Source organism: Perca flavescens, chromosome 12 (assembly GCF_004354835.1).
Source record: "Perca flavescens isolate YP-PL-M2 chromosome 12, PFLA_1.0, whole genome shotgun sequence".
NCBI classification, from domain to species: Eukaryota; Metazoa; Chordata; class Actinopteri; order Perciformes; family Percidae; genus Perca; species Perca flavescens.
In genome coordinates this window covers 20,914,948-20,930,561 of record NC_041342.1, presented here as the reverse complement: position 1 = coordinate 20,930,561, position 15,614 = coordinate 20,914,948, and the positions used below count along the sequence as shown (strand labels likewise).

The 15,614-nt window shown below is 42.4% G+C and overlaps 1 protein-coding gene across 1 annotated transcript; it reads right to left on the bottom strand.

Moving 5' to 3' along the window:
• Nucleotides 1-12,807: 12,807 nt before the first annotated feature.
• Nucleotides 12,808-15,614, bottom strand: LOC114565346 (zinc finger and BTB domain-containing protein 14). The gene is made up of 2 exons (XM_028593340.1): nucleotides 15,451-15,614; nucleotides 12,808-14,822 (listed from the first exon to the last, which is right to left on the bottom strand). Exon 2 carries the CDS (start codon nucleotides 14,797-14,799, stop codon nucleotides 13,627-13,629), a length of 1,173 nt encoding a protein of 390 aa, XP_028449141.1. The 5' UTR covers nucleotides 14,800-14,822; nucleotides 15,451-15,614; the 3' UTR covers nucleotides 12,808-13,626.

The window sequence follows — 15,614 nt, the reverse complement described above, 5'->3', positions numbered from 1 at the left end:
CGCCGGACTGCATCATTTTGCAAACATAGCTATAATGAGAAATACAGAGAGTTTTGTGGAGCTCATAGGCCTAATTAGCTTTGTATCAACTCATCTGGCAATGGCTTGAATGTAACGGACGTTCATTAATATATAATAGTTGTGCACTATAGCTTTAAACCATTTTAAAAATATTTTTTTTCCTGTGGCTGCAGAGAATCTTCCCATTGATCTTCTTTGCAAACAACACCAAAACTATTTTGTAAAGTAGGACAAGCTCTGGTGTTTATTATTAATATGAAGTATTGACTGGTTAACACAGATGCACTTTAGTACAGCTTGAAGGCCCAACGTGCATGTTTGGAGGTGGTGAGGTTCGGGTTTTGAGGCCAAATCAGATACTAAGCAGCAGAGCAATCTGTATGAACTCAATGGCAAACTCTCAGCATTCCTCATTCTGGGGTAGACCACCCAAAAAGACCCCCACACCGCCTCCCCCTTTCGCTCCCGGCTCACCCAACCCTCCCCTTCTGCCTCGGGTTACAAAGCATCGCTGGTCTCCAAAAGAAAATGTCACAAAAAAGGAACTTGAACTTCAAAAGGCGACTAATCTGGAGTAGCCTGAGTTAATCGTGTGCATCTGTTCAACAGCTCTGAGGCTTCTGACCCGCAGAAGTCTTGCTCTGCCGGCTGCTTCACCATGCAGTAAGCACCGAACACTAACCCAAAGACTGTTCAAATTATCACCACTCAGTGTTTGGACAAAGAACCTGTGGTAAATGTTGACAAAGCTACATGCAGACTGTCATTTGGAGCTTGTGGAGGCTGGTGTTCCTTCCAAAAAGTCTGATTTTACGAGACTGTTATCAAGTTAATGTAATTACCTCATTGGAGAAATTCATTTTAACCTAGATAAATGGTGCATTTCGCAAATACTCAAGTCAGTGAAGTTAGGTAAGGTCCTTGAAATTTGCAATTTTCTAAGCTTGATGTGTTTCAAACTGTGGCGCTCTCTCTGTTGTACAAAAACCAAAATTATTTTCAACTTCCAATTCAAAGCTGCACTAGTTATTATTTTTTAACATTACCAATAGATCAAATCAAGTGATAATGTGAAAGGTGTCACTCGTACTGATGAACCCACAGAGAATTGTCACCAGACTGCTCTTCCCCTCAGCTCTACAGAGCATTTTAGCATCTTTCTGCTCGTTGTTTTGGTTTTACTGGTCACAACTCTACTGTTTGGTTTATACTGTTCTCATGACCGTTGTTTCCAGATGCAACAGGCAGTTGATTTTATTGAAAAAGCTCTAGAAACCCACTGTACTTTACCTGCCCTTCATCAAACAGCAGACAGACACATTTAGAGTCTAGCTGGTAAACATAGCAGCTAATTTAGCAGCTAAAGACACAGATATTTCCTTCAGCAGTTAGTGGAGACAGTAAATATTGGACTCTTAGGTGGCTAGAAACACAACTCCAAATAAATGCTAATATTACCGCCCAAAAAGGGAAATGAATACTACTACTACTACACACAAACTTAAAAAACAAGTTCAGGCCTGAAATGCTACAATGCCTAATACCTTAATCTTGGTAAACAAAGCAGAGATACAGTCAAAGGTTTGTATTAAGCTAGGCTGCAGAGAATCTTATTGGCTGCCAAATATTCCAGATTTTAGTTCATGTCTAGGAGCGATACGATCTGTCCTGATTCTGTTTTCTCCTCAGGCAGATGCTAAACAAGCGTGCCCAGACATTTCTTTGTACACCATATTGGCCAAAACTTCTTTTACAATATTCTGCTAAGGCGAAAGAAACTCAGAACTAACTAAAGAAAATGAGTTCTCTAGTTTAAAGTTTTTTACTTTAAACTAGGGAACATTTAAGGGAGGAAATTATGGATCAAGAGATTAAATCACATAAAACATTTTTCCTATGTATTTGGACTACAGGGTCCTTTGCCTTGTTTGACATTAACAATATGGAAATATCCTCCCAGGACAAATTCTTTCATATTTATTTTACCTGTTGGCATTATTCTGACTCTGGTTGCCTTTTGTAGTTAAAAGGCTCAGAAAGTCCGTTTGACATTAAACCTAAGTACATTTTTAATGTCACCAGATGTTCTCCAGCTCTGCACTGGATAGACCGCGATCATACGATATGACACACAGGAGCCAGATGTCACTGACATCAGTAATTAGATTTCTCTCTATTTGGGAGTAATGACAGACCCCCAACCAAACTGTCTGCATTCCTCACTGTGGGACAGAGATAGAAAAAAAACATTGCCTATCACATTTCATCCTCGGCACCACCTTCGCCAAGCAGATAGCAACTCCAGCAACATGTGGCCTGCCCTTGAAGACTTCCCAAAACCACATGTGTGAATACCCCGTCCCCTCAGACACACACAGATACACACACATTCAAGCACATACAGGCAACCTGGTGTCGTTAGAGTGGGGTGATTAGGGGGAAGGCAAAACCGAAGGTACAAATCTTGAAAATTAAAGGACTTGCAGAGTGGCCATTTTTTTTCTCTCTCATTCAAGAATGCTTCTCATTAGACAGCTGCCTCAATGTGAACCAGCAACCCGCAGATGCAGATTGCGTGGGCAAACAAAAAAAGGGGCTCAAACCCTTAATGTTTTCAGCGTGTCTGCATGGGTTTGGATCTAAATGTAGCAGGATGTGTTACATGATTTAAATCAAACTGATCGTTGTTGCACAGTAACAAGTTGAAGATAAATTAAATCAATCAATTAAAGGGTTAGTTCACCTAAATTAATCACTCAACATTTGTGATTTCCATTCATGCAAAGAGCCATCCATGCAAAGTGCCATTTTATAATAATTAAAAAAGGTGTCAGGGCCAAAGTGGCTTTTTTTAGTTTTTCTACATTTTCAAAACAAGAGTGTGCCGCAGACAGAGGACTCAATGACATGTCTGGCTGCATGTGTTTTGAAGTGCTACGATACACCACACATTCATCACACAAGCTGACATAACTCTAAATAGATCTCATACAGTCTGACATAGATTGTGACGAAATATTTTATTAGCCCCATCTTGCTGTCACGGTTTTCATAGGGGAGGGTATAAAAATTGTAATCTAAAAAGTATAAAGTTGCATACTACTTGAGTAAAAGTAGGCTACTTAGTTTCATTCCACCACTGGTTAAACTGCTACGGAACTTTGCCGGTAGTGGTAGCTTATAGCAACAGAATGTTCAACTGAAACAGCTGGCAATTGAATACAGCTAATGGACAGTGGTGGATAAGAGCAGGTTGATAAAAGAGCTAATACAATAATAATGAATAAATAATAATATAATATTCAACTGTTGTGATGTTTTACAACAATCTTTCCTTGTGGCAGGAACTAATTTGTCAGTGTCAAAGTTAAAAAGACGGTCATTCATTTCTGCAGTGGCGTTTTCCTTTACCTTACCCTAGGACAAAAACAATAGTATCACATCTGAACAACTGAGGGTGTGGAGAGTCATAAAGGGGTTGTCAATAAATCTTAAAATGTCCCTTCCATTCTCCTCATCCCTCTGTGTCCATGACATGATGGATAGGAAACACATGAGATCACAAGTTCATGTTTAAAGTCCTTCAGACATTAGCTCCGTTGCCCAACACCTATGCATATGTTTAACTTATGTGTGTATTTGGTGTGTGTGTGTGTGTGTGTGTGTGTGTGTGTGGTAGGCGGCGGTGATGGATGTGCAGGAAGTTCCTATACAAAGTACATCCACTTTTTTATACCGCTTGCCTCGAGTCTTGAGCCCTTAACTCGAGTCAACTTCATCGAGCTGGTGAATTATTCACCGCGGGAGCCATTTAATCATCGGAGTTTATTTAACCTTTCAGAAAGCCCGCCCAACATCCAACGGGGCTGTGTCATAGGTGTGTGTACACTACAGGGAAAGGCATGCGCTAAGTGAGTGTGTGTGTATAGAATTAGAGTCAGCAGCGTATCCTGTTTACATTCACACGCTCGACTCCCATATGTTTTTTGTAGTCAGGTTAAGTTAAGTAAATGTCCCCGCACTTCTTTCTTTTGCGGCATTATCTTTAGCTTTAGTGTTGCACAGATGTGTGGAGACATAGGTCACCAATCTTGAGCACATGGCACCCCATGTTAGCCTAACAGCATCGTCATCGTCACTCCACCTGTTCCCTGCACAGTGCGTCCATTTTGTGCCGAAACAGCAACTGTTGGGCGGGAGGGGGTTTGAAATCCATGTGAAAGCAGCCCGCTGACCTTCTCCCTACAAGGTGTTTATGGCAGCAAGTTGGATTTTAGGCACTTGAGCTATGTGACCCCTCCTGATCCCACACTCGTGTGTAAAAACAGTCCCTTCATTCCTCAGGCCGAACGCAGCCATCGCTAAGCTACAGTTTTGGGAATATGGCAGAGAAATCCCTGTTTGACTCTTTAAGTGTAAAGAATTCAACGGCATTCTGGTCTGATGGTGATAAATATGTCTTCAGATGATTTCCGAGGAAGTATGTGTGCGTAACAAATGCTCATATCTTTCAACCGCTCTCCTTGTTCTATTTCAATTCACATTACATGATGTCGGGTGGTTGTTGCCAGATAGTGAGTTCAAAACCTTTGGTTGCTGCTGACCACATGTGATGGGGCCTCCACTGTTCATGGAGCAGCTCTGTGTGGATGAGAGCAGCCGGAGGAGGTTACAGCTGCTGATAACGTTGGCTCTGGACTAATTTGAGTCATGTGTTACAGGATGAAAGAAGACTTATTGAGGGTGAAGTTTAAAGTAGTAATCTCCGAATTTGTGATGCTTTGATTTTGGTGACATCTGTGGCGCTAAGCTCATTGCTGCTGCGTTTTTTTTTTACCACATTTACCACCCAGCAATCACTTGTCAAACAGAGGCTTTATTTCCTGTGAAGATTAAATGCATTTGATGTTGACAGGGCATAAAAGTATGGCAGTTTTTTATAAATTCAAATGTTTTTTAATCTCTTGGTTTGTATCTATGGAACAAGCTCTACAAAGCTTTTTAACCTCTTTTAGCTGTATGCTTCCTGGCCAGCACCAAACAGTTAGCAACAAGCTAGTGAACATAGTGGAGCATTTAGCAGCTAAATAGACATATTTTCCTAAGGAGTTGGTAGAAAGCAAAAAGCTAAGCTAAAAGAAGAGTGCATATTGGACTTACATTCATTGGGTGGACAGAAACACAGCTCCCAAGTGAATGCTGATTATTGCTGCATGTTTGCTAGATGTATGCAACTGCTTGCTAATGCCAGGGCTCTCAAGTGTCATGCATTGAGCGTGACAGTCATTCATTTCGGTCTTTTGTCACGCACTCCTGCCACACATTGTATTTGTCACGCGGAAAAACTATTTATAATATATTTAATATGCCGCAGCGGCCAAAATTTCTCTGGCCGCGCCGCTCTCAATATGGAACCGGCAGGAACCAAGCGCGTCTCCCCTGGAGTTCTTAGTCGAGCCTGCCACTTATCAGCCAATAGCTACACAATAGCCAATCAGAAAATAGCACTATTGTATCTGTGTAAGATTTAACGCAACAACCAATGAAAAAAAAGATTCTGATTCTGCTACAACATCTTCCGGAAAGCGATCACAAATCCCACTATGGCTACGCCAACACCCACCCTTCAATAGCGTTTTATTATTATTAACGTTGTTAATTCATGTAAACATGTATTTACCCTCTATCTTAAAGGTGCCCTGCTATACAAAACCGTTTTTACTTGCATTTTTTGAAATATGTTAGGTCCTTATGTGTTTGTGTTATGTTGTGAATGTGAAAATGAACTGCTACCTCCTTTGTCAGTTATAGCCACTGAAAAGAAATAAGCAGAGAAATCAGGCCAATTACAAAAGCAGCCGATGTCAGTCTGACATCATATTGCCTGAACTCATTACTATTCATTAGCTCGCCCAGTTGGGCTGGGTAAAAGATTCTGACAGCCAGGCTCTCATTGGCTAGCTGTTAACCAATCAGATTCAAACAGCTTAGCTTGTTAAATATTAATGAGAACTGGCAGAAATTGAGCAGTCGTCCTGTAGGTTTTCTATATCACGCTAGAATGGCTTGAAACAAGGTAACCAAGGCATTTTTTTCCACAAAAAAATGTTACAGAGTCCATGGTACAACTTCAGACATTACCACAAAGTAATGAAATATGTGTGGCAGGACACCTTTAAACGCTCTATTTTAGCACCTCTCTCTTAAAGCCCCCATCCTTAAAGAGATCAGTCTACTCTGAATGGTCAGTGTTTTCAGGTTTTCTGTATCTGTCCATTCCAAGTCACAGGGAATGACTGTAGCTGCACTGTATTGGCACTTCCTACTTATATATAGTATAGCAATGACATCACAACTGGCCCCATATTGTTTTTTACAATATGGGGCCTTAAGACACAAACATATCCTGGTTGTATAAAGGTAGAATAGGGAAGGAGCTGCTACTAACAGAAAGTGAATAAAACTGCAGATAAAGAAGTAATACTTATGAAGTTAGTTTTTTATTTTCTATTCAATTCTCTTTAAAAATCGGAGACATACGCATTTGACACAACTTTTTACATCAAATTCCACAGAAACGTGTCTCTAGTGATAGATCAATATTTTCAGGGACTCCCTCTAACCTTGTGTGTTGCCCAGTGAGGGTCCTGAGTGTCTGGCAGACGAAAACAGGGGTCCCTCTCACCAAAGCCAGACCCCAACACGGCTGGCTGACATAAAAGTTCCCCTCCACGCTCAGACAAGACAGAGAAAGGCCAAGCGGACAGAAATCAAAGCAATACCTTTTATCATTTATTTTTCCTCAGCGGGGAAGTCCTTAGATTAAACACCAAAATAAAAAAGCACTCCTGGAGACATAGACTGAAGAAACAACCACTGATAATTGATATTTGAACACCTGCTGAGGAAAAAGGACAGCAAGGCTCTGGACTTCAGGCCAACTCAGCAGTTTCAACACAGCTATTGTTCACCGCTCCTCAACCACAGATTCACCTCACATTCAACTGAATGAGATGTTGGCTTCACCTCCATCTCTGCTTTGACAGGCTTTTATGATAATATTGTCGAGGCTGTGCGGGTTGACATACCCTGCCAAAGCGGCAAGAGACACATCTGAATCACAAGTAGAGGTTAACTTCTGCTGCCCTCTTCCCCTCGAGGAAAAAACACAGCGTAATTTGTGATGGTGGAATCAGCATCTGGGAGGTGGGCGAAGACAAGAAAGTGGGCTGTTCTCTTAGCCCGAGTTATGTCTGGAGACGATTACATTTGGAAATGTATCTGACTCTTCTAAGAAGCTTTTCAGTAAAATACAATTTGTATCATTTTTTATGGCATGCAAGTAAATCAAGGCTGTCTATGCAAAGCACAATACTCTTTCACAACTGACTACAGTGATAATGTCATATCACTGGTTAAACTCACTGGGTTTTTATATATGCCGTGTTAAATGCTCCACTGGGGATTCATCATGGATTCTCTTTAAGTTTACTTTACTATACTTTTGACAGCTTTAGCTTCTTCGGAAAAATAAAACCCTCAAAATGAGAGAAATAATTGTATAGTATCTTTATTTCTAAGATGTGTGCCACCTGCTAAAAGGTCTATTCAAAGATGAAATAGGACATATGATAAATGTAATTGTGAAGTTAAACATGTGGATCGGAATAATTTTGATTTAAATTCAAATCCAAAGTCCAAAAACCTGTATTCCTTTTAGAATAGATTTAAATAGCTTTAATATATTTTAATTTCATTATGAAGGGAATCAAAATTCCTGTTTAAACTGAAGTGAATGTGAACTGACATTATTCTTGATATAATATGCTTGCAACATTATTTTAAGACAGGAATCTACAGTCTGAAAAGACAATCCAATTACATCAGTCAAGATCTGCTGTATATTAACAAATACCTGTCCAAACTGTTTCATATGTAATCCATGGTCGACCCCAAAATCTAATACGCGATTTGTGTTAAATATTATGGTAAAGCCATGAAATGAGATTTCGATAAATTTCTATGAATAAAAGTTATCATCACAAACATATCACCCGCTGTACACTACCAGGTTTAAAATCTGCTAGAATCACTCATGTGTACTATGTGTCAACTGTCAAACACCAGCTAATTGCTAAAAATCAATAGTCCTCCGCAAGATTTATCACACTTTATAACAGTATTTCAAGTCTTCAAGGTATTTTTAATTTAAATGTATTGTAATCTGCTAAATGGTTGTGGCAGTTTACAGCTGCCATTCCTTCTCATGCCCTCAGCTAGCTACTCCCCAGATGTTGTCTCCAAGCAAACGTTGCCTTTAATTCCGTCAGTGTGATCACTGAGGGAATTTTATTAGAGTGAGACCTCCATGACTGAGACTGATAAGAGCAGAGGAGGGCAGGAGGAAGAAGGGGAGGGAGGAGAACAGCATGGACTGTATTTGACCAAAGACAGCACTCAGTTTGTTATCTGTGCTGGGTGGTGAGGAGAAGAAAGGGCAGAGAGGAGGGGAAGAGATAAAAAAAAATGAAGAGGGGAGAGAAGGAGAGATGGAAGGAGGCTGGGGAGGAGGTGAGGGGAAAAGAGAAAAAGGAAGGAAAGGAGGAAGGGAGAGGAAAGGAAAAGGGGAACCGAGTGGAGATAATGAGAAGGGAGAGGAAAAGATAAGAGAGGGATGGTAAGGGAGCGGAGATAAAGGAGATGAGAGGATAAGAAAGGAGAGTAAATGAAAGCAAGGGAAAGGAAAGGCAGCAGAGGAGAGAAGGAAGAAAAGAAGAGGACAGAGGGAGGAATGGAGGGAAGGAGAAAACGAGGAGAGAGGAGAGAAAGGGAAGATGGAAAGGGGAAAAGAGGAGAAGGTAGGAGAAGAAAAGGGAGGAGAGAGTAGAGACACAAAAGAGGAGAGAGGGGGGAGACAGTGACGTAGTAGAGGCTGAGGAGGCCTGGACTCCCCACTGAGGAATGATGCGATGGTAATCTCTCAGCTGGAACATCTGGTCCGGCCCTGAACAATGACTCCTGCAGGCAGATTGCGGCGATCGGGCTGGCCTCTCTCTTAGTCCTGCAGAGATGGCCTGATAACCCACCTCCACCAGCCTGACTCTGCAGGTCAACGCCATGCCGATCAACAAAGACGTACCTTGTCTGTGGACCCACCGGGGCACAGGTAATAAACCTGCTTCGATGCGGTCTGATGGGAAAGTAGGAAGCTGGTCAGATAGGAGCGCCTGTGTTCAAGGTGATGAGTGAACCGCCCACACCCCCCCGGGAGACATTCCTCACAGATCCTCTGTGCATTAATGTGACATTCGCTCTGAAGATGAGCCGTTAATCGGGTGTTATTTTACAGTTGTGTCATACTCTAAGTGCTGCCCTATAAATCAGTTTAATAGCCTGAGCGTGTGTTAGTACAGTAACTGGAGATACACAGTCGTAAGATGATTAATTCTTTGTTTTTCTTTTTTAGGTTTAAGATGCCTTGGAGATCACTTCAAGGATATACAATGTCCCATGAAAAGACATTGGAGGACAGAAAGACACCATGAAGTCCTTTAAACTGAAGAAATCCCAGATGGTGCTCAAGTGGAGGACAACATCACAGGAGACTATATGGCTCATGAATGTCAGCAACTCGGATTAAAAGCCATTCCACTTGGGGGGAAAACTGCTGGCTTTGCCTTTCATACTCATTTATCACATGGGATTGTTTGTATACAGTTGTTTTATTCTCCCCGAGTGTGTGTGTGTGTGTGTGTGTGTGTGTATGTGTGTGTGTGAGAGAGATGAGATGAATGTAATTAAAGTTTTTTAATTAGACGCTGTTCTTTTCTGGGAAGCCTGTGGCAGCGCTGGGTGGAGCCAGAGTGGAGACAGGAGGTTTGTGGTCTGGCTGAGGGAACCACGCCGGCCAGGGTAATGGAAACCGGGTGTTCACTGTACACATATACACATATATGCAAACACACACAGTCACGTACACATGCGCTCGCGCCCACACACACATAAACTGAAGCTGAAGAGAGAATAAACACACATAGAAAGCCACATAAAGTTATGCAGACGTGAATCTGGATACTACCCCCACAATACTAATGCATACCCCACACACACACACACACAAATACAGAAATTCATTCGTGTGACTACCTGCATTATAGTATTCAGCCTGCTGACACGTAAATTCCCTAAATAGTGATGCTGTGTGCATTTGCATGCTCCAACATGCAAGCTCATGCATACATAAAAAACAAATACAGACTGACACACACACACCCTCCTACATACTAATGCACAATCCTCACGCACAGGCACGGATGAGTACACGCAGAGAAGCACATGCATGGATGCACAGTCATTTGCTGCCTATCACTTACTCACGGATGTGCATGCGCACGCACAGAACTCATTATAGATGCATATAGCGCAAACAAACATATAAACACTCCCAGATGCATGCACATACACATGCATAAATTGACTCTCACCCCCGACACACACACACACACACACACATTTAGGCACATGCTTCAGCAGACACATACAAACGCACAGCCTTCATCACTCAAATCCCTTGGCACGCACTCACCAATATAATTCATGCACACATTATTTCAAACCTCTCTACAAATACACACACACACAATCAGTCACGACACAAAGGCACACACACCCAGCCCCGATAAGTCCAACAATGATACAGAACGGCACGCACGCACACACATACACACACACAGCAGGGCCAGGGAATGCAAAAAACAGATCTTGGGCATCTACTGACATCAGCGAGGCAAAGGCCCGCCTTTTCCATTAGACACTGACGTCAGTTTTCCACAAAACGGTTTCAACTCCAAATTACAGGCGATCAAACCCCTCCTCTGTTGACAGTTAAGAATAGATCAATCTTAAGATACATTCTGCAAACAGAGCCACTTCTGCGGACATTCTTCTCCCTCCAGACTGTGTGGTCAAACTGTCATAAATAGGTACAGAGTAGCTACGTCTGACTGTCAATGCAAACAGAGTGGAGAGTGTAAAGCCCTGATGCTGCATTGGCCCCACTCCAACCACTACAGTCAGATGGATGTAAATATATGGAAAACACTGAGGTGTGAGAGCGCATACATTTCACAAAGCCACCAGATGTGCTTTTTTTAAATGAGGTTGGCTTCCTTTAATAAACCCCAGTAACTTTGATTCTACTGTGCCTTCAGTATTCTTTGAGTCCTGGTCGGTCGACACGAGCAGGTCAAATTGGGCAGCAACAGGTCAATCACTATGAACAGGGCACCATCTAGTGTTGCATGCAGTGTATGGGAGAGCTGTTGAGAAGTTTTTTTTTTCTTGACGGAGAAACACAGCCATGTTGGGCGTGTGTTTTCTGGCTCTATGTTGTGTGCAAAGTGTTTTTCCCCTCATAAAACACTTGGGTCACCGAAAGGTAAGTTTCATGTTGGAGCTAAACTAAGGAGCTAAAACAGAGCTGAACTAACCCAATGGTGCAGTGGGCTTCCGGGTTTGTTAAGGAGGAGAGAAAAGGGGGGAGGGTGGGGGGGCAAGCAGATGTGACTGTTTGCATATGCCGGCCTATTAAACAAACCAAACCTGTCTGTGTGCTTGAGGCACTGCTACATCTCTGGATGAAAGAACATTAAAGCTAAAGATGTATTATTCTAGGCAGAGCTGGAACTATCACTTTCATTGTCAATTACTGATAACTTTCTCTATTAATCATTTGATCTTTATTCAATGTTGGAAAATGCAACAAAAAAAAAGGCCATCACATATTCTATTAAAACTCTTAAATTTGCTTGTTAATACTGTATATTCAGTGAACTATAACATTAAACAAAGTAAAGCAACAAATCAGTACAATTTTTGTGCTCAGTCAACTTATCGTTTTAGCTTTAATTCTATCGGATTGGTTAATTTTAGAGCTGCATCAGAAGTCGAGCAGGTCATTTTACACTGTAAACTGAACATTTTTGGGGTTTTCCACATTTGTTAGACAAAACAAAAACATTTGAAGATGTCACCTTGGGGTCTGGAAAACTGGCATGGACATTTTCCTGACATTTCCTAAACCAAACGATTAATTAACTTAGTAATCGGAAGATGAATCAATAATAAAAATAATCATTAGCTGCAGCCCTGTTTAATATATTGCTGTCTCAGGTGCATTTTTGTTGTAATGTCATTTTGTAGACTAAAAAAGAACCGAACAACCCAGCTTTATAAACAGCAACGCTTGCAATTGAGTCAAATAGTCAGTTTTTACCAACATTGTGTTGCTACGCACATCTGTAGCGTCCTGTGTCCTAGTTTGACTGTTAACAAATCATTATGGAGTAGTTAGAATTTAATTTTTAAATCATTTAAAATCAAGAAACTTGACAGTTTAGTTATGGTCTTATCCAACTGGGCACACGCATCACAGGTACTGTAGATAATTTTGAGCTTAAAAGGTGTGAAATTAAGGTCCAAAAACCTTTTCACTACAAACATAAACCAACTACCTCAACATTTGACCACTTTAACCAATGTGGCAACTGCAGAAGACATGTAATCTCCACAGAACACACCTGTTTTTTTAATAAACTTTGGCTGTTGCTTGTATCATTCCACATTTTCAACATAGAGGAAATTGTAGGATCTGAAACCATGTTTTCAGGTGCTTTCAGGTTGTTCTGGGTGTGGCACAGATACTTCCACTGATAATAAGCGAGTCTCCAGGATACAAATCCTGCTCACTGAGCTCTCAACAACAAAAACCAAACTTTGCAAAGACAATAAAACACAGCAAATGGTGTTTATTGTCAAAGTGTAGGAGTAGGACAATGTTATATGTGCATAATTCATTATTGTGTACTCTAATTGTGCAACAAACTAAGCTACAGTATATACAGACATCTATCATTAACAGTTGATAGCTGGATGACAGTTATACTGTATAACAGTAAATCTAGTTGGCCGGTTGCTTGGGCAGGACAGCCTTTAAAGACTATCCGTCAAATGCCCAAGACTTTGGTATCATCTGCATCAAATGCAAAATGGTGAATCTTACTTATTACAGTGTAATATCAATCAATACAACTAAACACATCCATTAAAAACATCCACATGAATATACTCAATGCAACAAATGTTATGCAGAAAAATCTCCCCCCCCCCCCGCCTCCTCATTCTGTTTCTCTCTTTTATCTCCATAAAATTCAGTAAAGGTTAAACAAACATTTAAATGTTACATATCCCATAAAAGTAAAAGAGAATAATGTAATGAGAACCCTCAGTCTAGATAGCAACGATGCTTTTTTGTGAAAAATATATGTAGAGTGAACTAAACATTTACATGATTTTACAGGTGGAAAGAAAACATCGTTTTGACATAACTCTTTAGAATAATAATAATAATAATAATACAGCCCCACAGTCTTATGAACATGCTGTGATCTCGTTACTCACTCCGATCATTGTCCGTGTGATGTCAGGCCGCCAGCCTGTCACAGGGTTGTGTTGTGTCAGTGTGTATACATGTTTTTAAGTGACAACTGCTGTGGATGTATGTGCATCTGTATGTCAGTACGAGTGTGTTTTGGTGCGTTTGCAGGTTCAACAGTCCCCAGAGTTATGCGAATGTGGCCCGGTCTCCATTTTCCAGTCTCTCTGGTCGGTGGCCTCTGCCTGGCCGTGCTGGGAGGCCGCGGGAGACAGGGTCATCTGTCTGCGGGGGTTGCCACTGTGCATGGTGTTCCAGTGGCGCTTCAGATCCGACGCTTTGATGAAGGCTTTTTCGCACGAGCCGCAGTTGAATGGCCGCTCGCCCCGGTGCTGCCGTTCGTGGTCTTTCAGGTGAGACTTGTGCTTGAAAGCCTTTTCGCAGATTTGGCAGCCGAAGGGCCGCTCGTTGCTGTGGACCCTCTCGTGCCTCTTCAGGTCGGGGCCCCTGATGAAGGCCTTGCCACACACGACGCAACGGTGAGGCTTGAAGCCGGAGTGGATTTTCAGGTGCTCCTTGAGGTGGGCGGCAGTGGTGAAGGCTTTGGGGCAGTGCTCACAGGCGTAGGGCCGGTTGGCGGTAAGCAGCCGCTCCTTTTTGGCGTTGTGGTCCATGGGCTTGGCACCTGAGCTCTGGCAGGAGCCGTGGTCGCGGTGGCCGTACAGCAGGTACTCCAGCTTCATGTCGCTGGAGGAAGAGGAGCCCCAGCCGTGGCTGTGAGGATCTTTGCTCATGTTGGTGTTGTAGTTGTGCGGCTGAGACACGTGTGAGCCCCCGGGGCCCATGCCATCCATCCCCTGATCATAGAAGCTGTTCTTCCTCACTTCCTCCATGGCCAACTCCTTCAGGATGGCGTCCTGAGCTCGCATCCCGTGGTCCCCAGGAGCCTGGTTCTCCCGGGTCTTCATGTTGGTCAGCTCACGTTTCTGGGTGCACAGGTTGTCCAGGAAGTTGATCCCCAGGATCTGGCCGGATGACATCATCATATTGATGTCCTTCTTCCTCACAGCGAGCCTGGCTGTGTACATGTAATTCAGCACCTCTTCAAAGATATCAGAGCGGATGAAGTCCAACTCCACGATGGAGTTGTCCTCGTCGCTCTGTTTCTTGAAAAGCTTTTTGAAGTAGTTGCTGCAGGCTGCCAGGACACAGCGGTGAGCCCTGAACTCTATGTTTTCCACCACCACCACCACATCACAGTGCTCACCTTCCATCCTCTGCTGGTTGAGCATCTTTAGAAAGGTGGCTTTGTGGTCATAGTCGATATATCTCAGTAAATCAGACATGTTGCACGTCAATTTAGAGCAACCTGAAGAGGAAAAACAGGAAAAAGTCAGATAGGTTTTGCTTTGCACAATAAATCGGGCATGTATAACCTGCAAAGCTGAGGGGTGGCGCTCTATTTGCATGCTTCTTATGATAATACATACAGGTTGCATATAGGAACAAACATGCACGCGCAATTATAAGAATAACTTCCATTTGTTTACAGATGACCGCCAAAAATGCAGGAGTTAACAAAAGTAGCTAAAATCAACCATGCATAATTTCGAAAAAAAAAAAAAAAAAAAAAAAAAAACCCACACACGACAGGCCCGACAGCAATAAAAGCCGCAGTAACGCTAATACAATTATACATACACGCTAACAAACTAAAAAACAAATACACTTTCTTAACTTAAGTAATGCAATTTAGTCGATTTGTTCGCGTGACAATCGCGTTGCGTGCAGATAGGATAACCTGACTATTTCACATTTCACTGCGCCCAGCCATTTTGGTCAGCAAGCCTCCATTGACATGTTTCTGGTGTCTTTAAAGCAGTTCCCATACAGCGGGGAACACGGCAACGAACAGGCGAACACACGGCGGGAAAAAACCGACGTGTGTTTTCCTGTGCCGTCCGAAGCAACAAAGAGAAAATAAGAAATCTTAATACCCGAAGCCCTGAACGCGATCCCTGTGTTGTCACGCAAGGCAGTCGACGACGATCCAGAGCTGTCGTTTTTCCTCTTCCTCCTCTTGTTGTTACTGTTGGTCTCACAGGAAACGGCGCGTTGATCTGCCGCCACCTACAGCTCCGGAGCGGGTACTCCACAAAGA

Excerpts from the sequence above, each read along its gene's own strand:
- LOC114565346 (XM_028593340.1), bottom strand. The coding sequence starts at position 14,799 with ATGTCTGATTTACTGAGATATATCGACTATGACCACAAAGCCACCTTT.